This window comes from Haemorhous mexicanus, chromosome 5 (genome assembly GCF_027477595.1).
Source record: "Haemorhous mexicanus isolate bHaeMex1 chromosome 5, bHaeMex1.pri, whole genome shotgun sequence".
Lineage (NCBI taxonomy): Eukaryota > Metazoa > Chordata > Aves > Passeriformes > Fringillidae > Haemorhous > Haemorhous mexicanus.
Window position 1 is genome coordinate 51,426,597 of NC_082345.1, and position 16,618 is coordinate 51,443,214.

General features: G+C 37.2%; 1 protein-coding gene across 4 annotated transcripts in view; it reads right to left on the reverse strand.

The window, feature by feature from the left end:
- The window catches only part of TFEC (transcription factor EC), a 125,953-nt gene that overhangs the window by 10,881 nt on the left and 98,454 nt on the right, over positions 1-16,618 (reverse strand). For 2 of the 4 annotated variants that reach the window (XM_059847135.1, XM_059847140.1), the window contains exons 4-6: positions 8,391-8,505; positions 7,472-7,528; positions 3,192-3,267 (exon numbers count right to left, since the gene is read on the reverse strand). In XM_059847135.1, the coding sequence (XP_059703118.1) occupies positions 3,192-3,267; positions 7,472-7,528; positions 8,391-8,505 (248 nt within the window). The remainder of the gene's footprint in view (positions 1-3,191; positions 3,268-7,471; positions 7,529-8,390; positions 8,506-16,618) is intronic. The other 2 variants (XM_059847139.1, XM_059847138.1) reach the window with 2 other exon arrangements.

The following is a 16,618-nucleotide window of genomic DNA, read 5'->3' on the forward strand; positions in this document are numbered from 1 at the left end:
TTCCTTTGCAAGGAATGTGTTTGTGCTGGCTGCTAGTGGGTCTGTCCACAGACAGCACAGAGGTCAGGCACAGGTAGATGCAGAGAGCAGAAAGGAAAGAGTGAGAGCAGTCCTCTGCTTCTGCCCAAATCCTCAGCAGTTCTTGTAACTTTCCAGTTCTGTAACACTGCCAGAATTCTTTTTTCTCATTTCGCTTTCTGGCAATTTAAGCCCGACTATCATTAAAGTGTTCTTGTGTAGGCATTGCCAGACTCCATCACAAAAAGGAATCCTGTTAACCACCTAAAAGGTGGATTCTGAAAGATTGAACACAAATAGAAAGGCAGGTATAATTATAGGAGCAGGTTATGAGTTTTCCAGCAAAATATGACTGAGTATGCCTGGAATTTTTAAATTCTGTTTTTGAATTTTGTTCTTTAAAACTGATTTGCATTTCTGAATCATCTAGCATTTGGATATCTTAGCATTAAAAGTTAAACAAAAGAGTCATAGTTCTTTGTAACTTACACTTATCTCCATTTTCTAATGCTGATGAGGTGAACTTGAGACACCCATTCATTTATGTAATGTAATCCTCACTTTTCATCATTAAATTAAGAAAAAAAGAAAAAAGTGAAAAGAATAGGGGTTTAATCCAGTCAAAAGAAAGTCCCTGCAGAAGCTCTGCAGGAGCCAAACAAGTTCACTACATAACCAACAAAACAAAAGTGAAATAAAAACCCCACACAGCACTTCTAAGAAATATAAATCACAAAAGGTTTCCAAATGGCATAAAAAAAGTGTCCTTTTCTGCTTCTGATTCTGAATGTAATCTTCTTGAAGCAAGCCATCTGGGACAGGCATGCTAACCACAATGGCTTAGTTATAGTAGTATTTGCTCTTCAATGCAGAGGCTGATTTTCTTCACTGTCATTAGTCTAAGCATCAGTTAGCTTTCTCCTTTTACAACTAAGTTTCCACTTTAAGAAGAATCTTCTAAAATCAATATGAGGCAAAAATGCTGTGTGTGATAAAATGTTACAGATAAAGTATTGTAAGCCATGATAAATCTCTTTCTTTCAAAGCAGAGGGGGCAGACTGGGGGCACAGTAAGGTGTTATGAAATAAAAAGCAAGAACTGAAAAAGAGAATTAGGATGCTGAGTTATGATTTGGCAAAACAAGACCATACCAAAAGGTAATAATATTGTTGATCTGCTCAGCCAACAAAACATGTTCAAATTAATAAATTTCTGCCTAAAAATACAAATACAAAAATAACCCTACTTACATTTCTTTGAATTAATTTATCCTTGCACTAAGCTATAGCAAAATTGTGTTGCAAACTGGTTTTTCAAAAGCCCTGCCGGTTTTGATGCCTTTTTTTTTCTTAGCACCAACTTAAAAGCTTTTCAGTAGGCCTGCTTTCTAAAGGAGTGCTGATTATCAGCCTTTTGAGGACAGCAGTCTTCAGAATGTGAGGTACTTAAGTTTACCTTGTGCTTTTGTAAACATAAACCACTCTGGGTCTGGTCACACTGCTGAACTCAGCCATGGGTTTGCAAACTAAAACAAGGTAAGGCAATGATTTCAGAATCTCTACCTGAAACTTTTTCATCAGGCAGCAATACCAAAAACTGAGGGTGAAGTCCATCATCCACTTACTGGAGCAGAACTGCATCTCCAGGTAAATCATTTTAAGAACAGCTTAAATGATTACTCTAGGTATTAATGTTTTGATTAAGTTCACAAAGTCAACCTGAATCCAGACCAAAAACATGTCAGTGAAACACCTTTATAGGCAATCAAAAAGTGCAACTGGAATTTGTACCCCATGCCCCTCTCTAATTGCAGCATTACCAGTTTCTATTTTTGCTTTATAGCTGCAAACCAACAGTGCCATCCACTGTTTTTCTGAGAAATCTTTCAATTACTTGCCCAAATGGTATTGAATACTGAAAGATGCACCAGCAAAATTAAAACACTTCTCTCAGTTTCTGCTTGCAATGGATCACATGTCCAAAACTTTATTTAGGTACTTGAAGCACTTTTTACTTTAATTCAGCTTTAACACTTATTTCCATATTAATAACAAAAAACCATGCCCATTTATCCAATCTTTGGTGGATGCTACAGAAGGAGCTGAGTTTGTGAATTCTCTAAAATGGATGCAGTATGTTAACTTTCTCTCTGGTGGCTTCACTTCAAATAAAGCCAGCCTTCTACTTGTGTAAGTCTCACACAGCCTTGTATTGTTGCAGAAATCCTTAATGTCATCAAAAGTTTCTTAGTCCTAAGGTTAAAAAGGCTGAAATACCAATGGATATTTTCATTTGAAGTATCATGCACATCTGTATTGAAATGCAAATGATAAAGACAAAATCTGTATAATCAATTTTATGTAAGTTACAATCATGCTGCTGCATTGTCTTAAGTCTTCCCTGAGCAACAAGAGAAATCTAAGGCTAAAGTTCTGCATTAAAAATCACTCTGAATTGTTATTGTTAATCCTGCAATGGGCTTTTCTCCAAGGCAGCTTTTTTCCTGTTGATGACAAATATAAGCTTTGAGGGAATGCACATATAAGTTCAAGCAATATGCATTTTGTGTTTCTCTAAGTATATGCATTAGTATAAAATGATATTATTATAGCAATTATAGCAATTATTACTTTTATCCTTGCAGTCCTTTTAGGACTGGTGCTTTCCCTGCACTGAGTTGAGGACTTTTGAAAAATACTCAGTCTACAGACTCTTAAATTGATTTTTTTTTCTCTCTTAGTCAGAGGGCAGACAGTGACAACATAAATTTTGTGTTATCCCACTAGAGGGCCATGGGGCCATGGCAAGAGCTGAAAGCATCAATACTTCCTATACTTCCCTCTCCAGAGACACCACACAATTGGGCTTGGGGACAGGGAGATGGACTTTCTGGTGTTTGGCTTACCTTTTGTTTGTTTGTTTGTTTGTTTTCCCGTTAAGTGGCAGTTTCTCTTAAACACCCTGAAATTGCTTTCATATTATTACGCTTTCACATAAGTTTTTCAACAGGCACAAAAAATCTGTCAAAGGTTTGTTACTTCAACAGTCTGACCTGAGCCAGTGACCAGGTATGGAAGATTTTGTATCCCATTTCTCAATCCTATACACAACTGTCTCTTTTCTCCTGTATTAATACCATAAACATAGTTATAGGAAAGACAGTTGAACTCACGGATCATTAGACTTGGGGATGAGTGTGCCAAGCTCCTTGATTCGGTAATTAATATTATACCTTCTTCTTCTCTCAACTGTTAAAAAGAAACATTTACTCTTTTTACACTGGAATATTTTTGGAGAAATTACACATAAAACATTTTAATTAGTTAAAAACATGTTAGTCAATGTACAGAAAAAATCTTTCTCAAATAGCAGTCCCAACATGAGCTCCTACCTGTCTCTGACTTACTCTCAGGACAAACTCTATCATTAGTACCATCTGTATCTTACCTTAACCACAGAGTTTTTCTCCATTAAGAACTCAATTTCTAGAGAATTAAATAGTCACATACTGTCTAAATGTGAGCTAACATTTCTTTTTTCCTGATGTTTATGTATTCTGTCTCCACCATGCTCCCACAGAACAGAGATTTCAGCTTAGTGGAGTCTTGCTGCTGACTCCAACAGGGATACAAGACAATTCATCCAGCAATTGATATTTTGGCAGAACTCTTGTTACAAATCACAAGGTAACAGCTTCATTATCCCTTATTTACAATTACCAGCATTTAAACCCACAGAGAGTATATAACTACAGCTGTATCCCCTCACTGAAACAAAGCAAGATTATGTCCCAAAGATACTTCACCCCTGTACATCTTTCCTTTGGTGATGGACAGCACAAAAAATATTTATGATCATTTTCAAAACATAGAAAAAATTTTTAAAAATACCATGTTTTAAACTATGAAATATATTTTTTGGATTTAAATTTATGCTTTTACTAAGACAAGCTATGTAGGGTATCTTGGTTCACTTTGTAGTTTAGTTAGAACGAAAAAAAAGAAAATTAATCTCCTAAAATTAGTACCCCCCCCCCCCCCCCCCCCCGCATGCTCTCAGTTCATTTTACCAACATTGTACTGGTATCCAGGCTGGTGCATGTGATCCTTCAGAACCTTCACATTTTCCCAGTGGATAGGTCCAGAGAACATGTCATTGCTTTGGGGAATTTCTTGTTATAATTTTGACACAGAAAGTGCATTCAGTGGGAATGTAGTCCCCTTAGGGCACTGCTGGGTGTCAGAGACCAGCAGTCTCTACTGCTGTCCTACTGGTGTGAGCTCACACCTTTGTCCACTGCCTCCACTTTAACTCTATCCAAATCTCATTGAATATGCAGAAATCAGCTTTTCTTCATCACTAACATCACACTGAGCTCTTTCTCTTGTCCTTTGCACCTTGGAAGACCTTACCTTGGGCTCAACATGCCAATGCCACTGTACTCTGTCAGCCCAGCCCTGGCCAGCCTAGCACAGGGGCAGAATGGATGCATGCCCTGTGTCTGGAGATGTGCACTTAAAGTCTAATGGCCTAATTTTGAATATAAACACAAAAAAGCCCAGTAGAGCTAAGTTATAAGCATCCAGCCAAGGGCATCCTAGTGGGTCTTCCAAGGCTGACTTCAATCTTCTCACAGTCATATGAGCATGTCACTTTCAGTCTCAGCCCCACAACCTGGATCACTTTTAGTCCTCTTCTTCCTCTATATGAAATGCTTCCTGTCTGTGTGAGGCTCCTAGGTTTGTGCAGCAGTCAGTTATTTCCTCCCTAGCAGATTCAAACTCCAGAAACAACTTGAGTGTTATTATGTACTCTGATGAAGTACTCCACCTTGGTGGGATGCATTATCTTGTCTTCCTTTATAGGAACAGAAACTTCACTTAACAAATTAAAGCATCTCAGGTTTTTTGGTGATGATTCACATATTCAGAAGACAGGGTTACAATCCTCCTGAGTGTACTGCTCAGTGAGCCCCTGCATCTCATTGGAATGAATGTGCTGGATCTTGTAGGAGAGCCCAGTGTACAAAAACACAGAGCAACTGGTAAATTTAAAAGATATATTTCAGTTGCTTTGGCCAAATAATGGCACAGCAAACAAAATTGAAGAATTTGCTTGAACTATACTGTCTCATGGCACAATAGCTGATGTTTAATTAATATTTACCCTGTGGAAAACTCTGTAAGATATTAATCAAAAAGTAGTCAACTAAGCACTAGCTATAAAACAAGACAATGAAAAAATATCCTTACAAGTGAACACTTGCAGAATTCTTTTTTCTTTATATTTCTGCATTTTTTTTCTGAAAAAAAAATTCCAGTGGTTGTGTCAATGAGATTTTAATCTTTGAAAAATGTTGCAATAGAACTTTCCTGCTGTGTGCCTGTAACCTTTCCAGAGATATCCTGAGTTGTCAGTAATATTTCAAGAATCAAATTATACATGAGCCAATTCAGAAAATTATTTTTCAAACTGCATGGACAGGATTATAATATAATATTCTTTGTTTGGAAGCAAAAAACCCCCAAAGTTAAGAAACATTAGGCAATGTTTTAAACTCTGTCCATTGCATGAAGGGGTTCCTCTTCTTAAATCAAAACCCCTTTTCATGGTTTCATTCAATCTACCATCTTTCAAAGGAACATTTTTGCAGTGCCTTTATTACTCCTTGTTATGAGAATGTATAAGAACATTTCTGTGAAATGTAGGCCTTTATTCAACCTGAAAATTGAAAGTTTGTATAATTCCAATCAACTTTCAAAAACTGATTTTTCAGACCATCGCTAAGAAACCTGATCCCCTTGAAAGAGTCAATCACACTGATAAAGCCTTGATATGTAATGCATGATTATGTCCAAGCCTTTAGACAGTAGAGCTGTGTCCAGAGAGCCTTTGAGCTCTGCAGCACACACCTGGAGCCAAGCCAAAACAGATGCTGCCTGTCTGCAGTGGCCTTCAGTTTAGTTGCCAATGGTGAGGGAAATTTCTCAGACATTTCTTCTGTGATCAGGAAGGACTTTGATAAGCCAAAGCAAACAGTGGAGGCAATAGTGAGACATGGCATCCCTGATGTATCTATGACGAGCCTCTGTTTCCCCTTGTAGCTCCAGATAACCCCTACCCACCCCCTTTCTTAGTCCAGCTAAACTCCCCATTTCTGCCCTAACAAGACAGAGAGCAGCTGCATTGGCATTTCAGAGATTACGTGCTTGCCACACATCTAAAAATCTTCATGGTCTGCCTGTAACCCACAAAAAAAAAACCCAAAAAAAAAACCTGACAGATATAAAGATGCCTTCTGGAAATTCTAAGTAGCAGAAGATTGTCCACAGTGATTGCTAGCACATTGTGCCCATGGATGTATGCTTTCAGGTAAGTCATTCCATGCAAGTAAAGCCATAAATCCCTATTCGGTTGCTGGAAATCAAATAGCCAGAGAAACAAGATGGAAGTAAGATAATAAAGATATAAATAGTGGCTATTAACTAATTACTAATTTAGGTTTAAATTCATAGAATCATAGAATATCACAGGTTGGAAGTGATTCATAAGGATCACTGAATCCAACTCCCATACTATTTTTGTTGGAAGAACTGGAAAAGAGAACTTGAAAATTTTACCTGCTTTATTCAACACTTTCAAAAAAGAATCCTGCAGCCTTTTTGTTTCAAATTAAGCTTTAGAGGGAAAAATGGGTAATTTTATAGGAAATCTCCCAGTAATGAAACTGATGAGTTTCTTTTATTCTATACAAACTAAAATGGTTTTTATTTTTGTAATTCTAATATTTAGACACTGAACTATGAATTTCACTGTTCTAAGACTGTTCCTCTAAAACCAACATGCCATTCATCTGTACATATCTGCACTGTTATCCATAAAGGAAAGAAGTGTATCCCAGATGACAGGGGTTATGGGGCTTGTGTGGCAGAGGCAGAACACTGGTGAGTCTCACAAAGACCTGCACTGATCTCCTTCAGGGACATATAATTTCAATAACTTTAAGAGCTTAGCAACCACTTAGAAGTGGTCTGATACAAATTCTTTCCTACCCCATCACCCATAAAGAGATGCAGCCTCTTGCTTTGGCGCTTCAGAAAATGAGGTGTGAAGACTGGATTTTCAGTGTTGTTTTTCTCCTAACCTGCCTCTTGTCTGCTTTGCACTGTAATTCTTAGAGAAAACATCAAGTGTGCTACTGTGAAAAAATAATCATTGGAGATTATATGGAAATAAATTAACTGCAATGTGCAAAGTATTTTGAAAGACAAATGTCAGAGACAGAAATTAATTTCAAGGAAGAAAAGTTTATGGTCAGCTGTTTTTGTAGCCTGCTTTGGCCTGCTGAGAGGCTGGTCTAGAAGAAGAGCAGAGATGTGGTAGCTAATGTACCAGGGTTTTGCATTCTCCATGCATTCCATTTAATGAAATGGAAGATGAACATATACTTACTGAGATTGTGGTTATCCTTTTTTTGTCTCTCCTTTGCCATTGCTCTTGTATCTGCTTCTGACAGAAAGTAAAATTTATTAAAATAGTCCTTAAGATGCAATTCCAGTACTTCTTTCATCTTTTGAAAATGGCCTCCTGTCACAAAGACCAGACTTCCAGTCCTTCTACTGCATTCCTTCTTTTATTATTAAAACAGATCATAGGCAAATCTTTATTCTACCAGTACTAAATTTTGAGAAAGTCTGGCAGGTTGCTTTACATTTTTTATGGCACTTTTTTTTACATTTAAGAATGTAGAAATGCTGTGGAGGGGTATTTTTCTCCAATTTCCTGTATTTTACATCAGAATAAAACTTACAATACACTAAGGTGAATATGGATTTTCTACATCCCATAATGCAAGAGTTAATCAGATTTGTAAGATATTGAATAAACTCTCTGTTTCCTCTGAGTGACATTAATAAACTGTACATGATTTTTAGCATTCTTTGGATTAATTGAATGTAACTTTTAAAGTTTGTAATCCACCAATAAAGCTTTACCTTGAATAGCCGTATTATAAAGTTTTCAAAGGACTATTTGTTCTACCCTGGAACAAATTTAATGGATGATAATTTATTTATATTGTTGGTCAGAAGCCAACATGTAGAAGAATATACTGTTTTCTAAATTATTAAGGTTTTTTAGAAGCACGATGTTCATAAAAACAGGGGGAAAACAGGGACTTCCTGAATTTCTAAAAAGAAGAACAGAAAAAAAACATTTCTCATTTATCTTTTTTCTTTTCCTTAAATGAAACTACAGACTAAAAATTCTCAGGAATTTAATTACGGATATATTTTTCATGGATAAGTTTCAACTTTTAAGACACACACCATCACTTATGCAGTTATATACTAAAATCTCAGAGTTCTTTTACCTGTGAGCTCCCTTTTTACTGGTAGATTAGCTGGGCAAGAAGCATTCGTGAGACCCATATTAGCTGGTGCCATTCCCTGGTCACTGTTATATAGATCCAAAATGCTGCTAGATAGCTTGAGGGGTAGGGAAGGAAAGAAGAATAATGAAAAGAAATTAAAATAAGTAAAAAACTTAAAAGATTTTTTTAAAAAACTGATGCATGCAAGGAGCAAATATCTATGGATATGAGTCTGGTTTTCTTTAGAAAGAGTATATGTACATATATCTAAAGGGAAGGATTCCTGTTACACAGTATTAACTAAAATTGAAAGCAAAGAGTCACTGTCTGCCATTTTTCTACAGGTGCCATTTTTGTGGGCTTCAGATCTACAGTGATGGCAAGATATGAGCCACGGGGTCTGTTTTTCAATTGCTTCCAAATTGCATTTTCTAAATCCAGTTATTGCCATGTCGGCGCTGCAAATTCCATTAGGCCAAAAATCAACTTTACCATGCTGATTCTGACCATACTCCCCAGCATGATTTTTTAACCACAACTCTAAACTCTGAATTTGTACTTCATACAGGGCCTGGTCCAGCAATATGTTCAGGGACCTAGTTCTATTAATAGTAAAAATTAGAGCGGATAGAACATCAGAGAACATGCTTTGAGGAAAGGAACTGTACTGTTGTCAGGATAGACCAGATAACCTAATGGTTTTAACATGCATAACTTATAACCATGTATACCAATATTCTTACTCCCTTAAAAAATATAATATAATGTTGTTTAAATAAGGCCATAGAATGCACACTAAGAAAAGTAAGGCTAAAGTATGTGGATTTCGGGTAATTGTACAATTACCTTTATTTGAATAACTTTATATATAAGAAATAACTGTAAATATGCAAAAGTTTACTGAAGAACAGTTCAGGCATTGCTTATTTTCTATGACCCTATGACCAACCTTTTAGCATCGATTCTTTGCAGTAAAAGAAAAAATTATTGTTTTTTTAATCATGCATATAAAATTTGTGCTGAAATCTTCTGGGTTTTTTCGTGGTCAACATTCAAGGATTTAGAGACTGAGTTTGGGTCCACATGGCCAAGATAACATAAAAGAAATCCAAAAGAAAACAAAAGAAAAAACACCAAAAACCCAAAAAGGATTAAAAAGTGGGTGAAATATATATGGGTACAAACACTGACTTCAGACAGTAAAGCATGAAAGGAAATTAGGAGTTATTTAAGAAAATTGTTTTTCATAGACAAGAAAATGTGTTGTTAGAGAGTTGCCCATCAGCTGTGGATCCTGAAACAACCTGGAATTTACCAGGCAGCTCATCGAGACACCAACCATAGGTCTGCTGGGAACCAGCTTTTTTCAGTCTTGTAATTTCTCTTTTTGTAGAGGCTGTGAGCTTCATCACAAGTTACTTTGAATGGAGACAATTTTCCAAATTACTTGCTCAGTGTGAAGTTGTTCCATGGCAGTGCTCCCTGTATTTTATGTTAAAACTGAACTTTTAAATTAGTTTTATTTTTAAATAATGATTTTATTAAATTAACTAATAACTTTACTAGATCATCTGAGAATCTAGTTTGAGTTAAAGTCTCCCAGTTCTATTACATACTATGAAATGAAGCAATCAGAATTCTTATTTAACATATATATAAATAACCTGCTCATTTTTAAACTAGAGCTTTATTAGGAAAACTGAAAATTCTTGAATACCCTTATAAATCACAACACCAAGTCAGTTTTAAAAATCTGCTTATACATTTGATCTCTCAATTAAAATACTTTTTTAAAGATTGTTTGGAATTCAGATGAGTATTACTCAGACCAAGCTATGTTTAAGATGCAGGATTTGAATGCTAAGAGCATTCTCAAGTTAGGTATCCTTGTTTCATTCGAGGGGTAAACTGACAAGTATTACAGAATTCACTGTAGTTTTGCCATTGCATTTTCTTTGTTCCAGTGATAGGAACAAAGACATTACAAGAGTGAACTCATATTAGCTCTCATCATATTTAATTACTTCCTACATTCATGTAAATGAATTTGGTTTATTCAAATTATATGGAAACAGAATGGCATAAAAAATTGAGAGTCAATGTGACTCCTACACTCCTACACCTCCAGGTTCCAGAGGACTTTGGCGAGGCTGTTATATGATTTAGGCAGCTGTTTTTGTGAAATGCTAGGAAATAGTCACCACTGAAAATAATGTAATGTAATAAATAATCTAACAAATGAGAAATACATATCTATCATTCTTTATGTAGTTCACACAGCTGTGTACATAAGTTCAATAATTTTCATGACACTGGTGGCAATCTTCAGTTTAGTAGATTATCAATGCCATTAATGAAAAAAACAGGCTTGTCAACCACAGCTTGACACAAACGTGAGATACTTAATTGATTAGTTCTAATTTTCAGACAGAAATTCAAATTTATCATTGAAAGATAGTTAAATTTCTGAAGACTATTCACAAAGGTGTGAATTTAAATGACTATGTCCAAATCAAAGAGAAAATTTCATGACTGGCCAATTTAGTTGGCAAGGAAAAAATAATACCAGCACACCTCAATGTTCAAAATTGTTTAATGGTTCAAAAGAGCATCAGTAAATTCAACTTTAAACCACAGGGAGACGTTTCAGCTGAATTCAATTGCACAGTTGGTAAAGGCAATTCCATAGAACTGCTGGACAATCCCCTGCTTTCCCTGGCTGGTGATGCTGTGCCTGATGCACCCCAGGACACAGGTGGCCCTCCTGGCTGCCAGGGCACTGCTGACTCAAATTCAATTGGCCATCAACCAGGACCCCCAGGACCCTTTCTGCAGCATTGTTTTTCACCATTTCATTCCTCACTTTGTACACACACGCAGAGTTGCCCCATCCCAGGTGCAGAATTCAAGACTTGTCTTTGTTAAGCTTCACTCACTGACTGTCCAGCCCCCTAATTTGTCTGTTTGCAGAGTGTCTCTGCCAAATGTACCATACCACCTTTGTTTCCTGCAGACGCTCTCCAGCATTCTTCCCCTTGTCATTTCACAATATTTACCAGCCATTAGGAAAACAGAATCACCACCCCATATGATGAAGATGAAAATGAAACCCAAAGTCAAGTCATTCAACTACTGATGACTACAGTCCTATCATCTCACTAATTAGAAGGATTGACATAAGCATTACTCCAGAAGGGATGGGCAGGGAAGAAGAGACAGTGGGGTAGCTCTGTATTTTAGGGAGTGTTTTGATTGTCTAGAGCTTAATGATGGGGATGCTAAGGTTGAATGTTTATGGGTTAGAATCAAGGGGGAGGCCAGCAAGGCAGTTTTCCTAGTTGGACTTTGTTATAGACCACCCAACCAGGATGAAGAGGCAACTGAAATATTCCATAAGCAGCTGAGAGAAGTCTTGCAATTGCTGGCCCTTGTTCCCAGGGGGACTTCAACTTACCAGAGGCTGTCTGGAAGTACAACAGCCTAGAGGAAACAACAGTTCAGAAGATCCCTGGAGTGTGCAACAGCTGTCTTCTTGACACAGCTGGTGAGCAAACCAGCTAGGGAAGGTGACCAATGGATCTGCTGTTTGTGAATAGACAGCACTTGTGCAGATGTGACAGCTCAAGGCCACCTTGGCCACAGCCATCATGAAACTATAAAGTTTTTAAGTCCTGGGGAAGTGAGGAGAAGGGTCAGCAAGACTTGGATTTTCAGAGGGCAGACTTTGGCATGTTCAGGAGACTGGCTGAGGCAGTCCTGAAGGGGAAAGGAGTCTAGGAAGGCTGGACCATGAAAGAAATGCTAAAAGAGCAGGAGCAAGAAATCTTCCTGTGTGAAAAGATGAGCCAGTAAGGAAGACTGGCCTGGCTGAACAGAGAGCTTTGGCTGGAGCTGAGGGGAAAAAAAGCATAGTGGAAGAAGAGGCAGGCAACTCAAGAGGACAGCAACAATGTTGTGAGTTTATGCAGGGAGAAAATTAGAAGGCCCAAAACCTAATTAGAACTTAATCTGACCATTGCTGTAAAATCAAAAATGTTTCTTTAAACAAATCAGCAACAAAACGAGGGATAAGGAGAATCTCCCTGTTTGTATTGGAGGTAGGAGAAAATACAGTGACAAAGGATGAGGAGAAGGCTGAAGTACTTAATGCCTTTTTTGCCTTTGCCTACTTGTTCCTTGGGTACCCAGCTACCCAACCTGGGAGACACAGCAGAATGAAGACCTCACAATCCAAGGGAAATGGTGAGTGACCTGCTGTACCACTTAGACACACACAGGTTCATGAGGCCAGACAAGATGTACCTGAGGGCCCTGGGGGAGCTGGCAGAAGAGCTCACTGAACCATCTTGAGTCATTTACCAGAAGTCCTGACTAACTGAGGAGGTCACAGTTATTGGAGTAAAGGTGATGCCCATCACCCATAAGGTGAGCCAGAAGGAAGATGGAGGAACTACAGGTCTGCCATCTTGACGCAGGTGACAAGAAATGTTATGGAAAGTTAGTGCCAATTGTGCTATCAACTGTCTCGTTCTTCTGTGAATTTAGCAGAAATCTGATTTATATTGCAATGGCCATTATGACAGATAAGTGGCCTGGTGGATATGGCCACTGGTGGTCTCCCTTTGACACACTCTTTCACACAGTTAAAACAAAAAATCTGCTATGAATTAGTATGCAAGGAATAATTCTATGTGTCAGGATTCAGGATCAGGAGAAGAAATAGAGAGTGATTAATGTGACTTGATTTGGACACTTGAATGTGTCCAAATGAACTGAATGATCTCTGTCTCTTATTGTTGACTCTGAAGAAAGGTTGGTGTGAATGTTGGAGGCCTCCCATGTGTACCTTCTCAGGAAATCTCACTGGGCTCCTAATGTGAAAATTTCAAAATAAACTCTTGCTTTTAAAATCACATAAGAAAGACTTCCTTTAAAATTCATCATTTTTCTGATTACCAGAGACTTTTATAATATACAGTCAAAAAATGTGTCAAAGTATTTTGCTGAAACTGTCTACCTGAATTTTCTCCGCATTGGTATCAAGTATAGAAAGTTCCAAGGAATTTCTTTGCTAATGTTACTGAATACTGAGAGCAATCTCATAGTAGAAATGGGCCGATTTTGATACAACACGAGGAAACATACTTGTCTGACAAAACAGGAAGTTCTTTTAGAAATGGAGACGTCTGTAAGCAACTAATTTTCAAATTATAAAATCAAAATATATTGCACAATATCTTATAGAAATTGTGAGCCAAAATGCATCTAGCCATTTGGATGTGTACTAAAATTCTGTATATCGTAATGCAATTTATTGCTTATAGAATCCTTTAAGCAGGGAAAGTTGTTGCAGTACTGAGGCTTCAAATATCTTCCAGGCCTACATTAAAAGGTAAGTTTATATATGTATACATACACACATAATTTCACAAAAATTCAACGCAATGTTACTAAAAGTACAAATCACTTAATCTTGCACAATTATGCAATATGTATACAATGATGATTTTATAATTCTATAGCACTGTGAAACTTCATGAATTCCAAAACGCTTTAAAAATCCAGCTGATTCCACCATATCAAAAGCATGCTGTTGTTTTCAATTTAGATGTGGAAACACAGACATTTGGGTATGAAAATTCCTAGCAAATCATTCATCTTGCAGGTGTCATATTGGTTCACACCTGTGCTGTTCTGAGAAGTCTTTGTAAGTCACAAAATTTCCAAACCTTGCATTCATGATACTTATATTTATGTATATGTGGAATTTAAATGCAAGCGGCTCATAAGGAATGAGGACAGAAATATTAAAAATAGCAGAATATGAAACGCCATCTTTCCCACACCTGAAATACAGCCAGTTTTGGACAGAAGATCAACAACCTTTAGCACAGCAAATGGTTAACTGGGAATAACCAGTGACAATGTAGTACAGGAAGAGAATAATACAATTTCTAATTAAAACTGCAAGGAGCATTGAAGAAAGCAGGCTGTAATTAACAAAGTTAGCATTTGGCAAGGACACTGGGGTTAACATTCTTCCTTTTGTATAAAGTGTCATGGGATCTTCAATGCCTGTGTGCAAAGACTGGAACATGAGAATTTCCATTCATGGGGCTCAGTCCTGAAAGATACTCAACTTTGAAGCTTAGACCAATTATGAGACCAAACTTCAGCTGGACTACCTGAGTGAATACACCTCACAGGCGCCTGTGACCTTGTGCTTGCTGACAGTGTCCAAGGGAAGTACTGTGGGGGTCTCATCAAGAGAAGGTTGCTATGTTCAATACTTGGGTCTGAACTGCTGTGCAGACAGGATTGCATAGCAAATGCTAAGGGTTTATTAACAGCATGGATGTCTAGCAAAAGACAGCTTTGATCACATTTGCAGTCCCTAATACCAAGTTTGGGGGTGTTTTATAAAGGAAAACATTACACGAAAGACATTGCCTTATTAAAGGAAATTATGTGGTATTCCAAATCCTATAGCATGATAGCTGTTGGTAAATATCATGTCATTTTAAGGAAGACTTAGCATTTCCATATTTTCCAAGAGAAGGATTTTGAATGCAGCAATAAAATGAATTGATACAGGTTGTCTATGCCTATTCTGTTCTAGTCCCTGAACAGGTCTATGTCACAACAGTGTTCACTTGCATGATCCCATATTATTTAAGTATTTTTCCATTTTGGCTAATCTTTGCACAATGTGTTTGCCTTACAGTAAAATTCAAGTCTGTAAGCATCATGGTTGTATCACAGCCAGCGTTGCACAGCTAGAAAATAACAGCCCAACCCTTTTCCAAAGCTACAATTTTCTTAATTTGGGAATTCTGCTGAAAATGATAATGCCCAGTCTGGACTAAAAAGCATTTCCTGGACATTGAGTTTATTTAACATATCATTACATAATCTAGTTCAAGAGACAATAATGCTCAGTCAAAAATCAATTACGTTTCACATCCCCAATATTTTTGTTTGGAATGTGTTAAAAAAGTTGACTGATCTCAAATAATTGTCAAAAAGCTTATCTTTTCTTTCCTTTTGTAGACAAATTTTATTTTGTTTTGTGTTCCTTTGACACATATGTCATTGTTTAACATCCCCCCACGCAGGTGACTACTGGGAGTGAACACAGCTGCCTTGAGACTTTGCTTTGCTAGATTGGACAGGCCATGATTCTTCAGACAGACTTCCCATGCAATGATATGTTCTAAGAGCCTCTCTGTACCTTTCCTACTTTGAATTAGTTTTTCTGAAGGGTGTACACTTTTTTTTTGCCTATAGCATTCAAAGAGTTTCATGCCCAGTGAATCCCACACTGGATATTTCCTCATGTCTCTTGGAAATCAGTCTCATGATGGATACTAAGATCATATTTATCTCCTTTATGCAGTCCCATCACTTTTGATGGCTTATAGTTATCCCCTGAACAACTGATGTAACCAGATCTTTTTCTGTCATATCCAGTTAATGAGTTCTCAGCTTACTGCAGACATTCCTGTTATTAGTATTTAAATGAATGACCTTCCACTCAGTACTATTACATTCCTCCCATTTAGACTATTCTGTCATCACAGTCATATAATTCTTCCTCTATGATATCCTCATCCTTCTTTGTATTGGCAATATTTTTACTTTTGCTACCTCGGTAAATTTCATGAGCATAAATGTATCTTTGTATCTTTTTGTTCCAAGATCACTAATGAAAATATTAGGTGAACTGAGATCAAAGATTGGTTATTGGTTCACTTCATTAATAATTTTTTTATTTTAAATAGAAAAACTTTATTGCCTCTTTAGCTTGCTCCTTAGCCTGAAAGGAATTCTGTTCAGTTACTTTCTAAATAACCTGTTCTGTCTTCTACTAAAATGTGTTCACACACAAGGTTGTCAACAGCAAACCTTGGATATGCAGGACTGGCTAAAAAAGGTTAATTCCAGTAGGAAACATCTCTCCATATACCCAAAGGATATCACTACTCAAGGATGACAGAGGGTGTTTATCATTAAAAAGCAGACACCTGACATGTTCTAGTTGTTTAAAATGGCCAGACCCTAGGACATCAAGAGCTCTTCATCAAAGGTATCTGGACTGTCCTGGCAGGTCAAAACAGTTCATCAGCTCGCCTGTCATAAAAGTTTGTGTTTGTGATACTGGGGTACCAAACATAAAAACACAGTTGATTGCTTGTCATGCCTTTACAATTTATTCATGACAGGTAAAC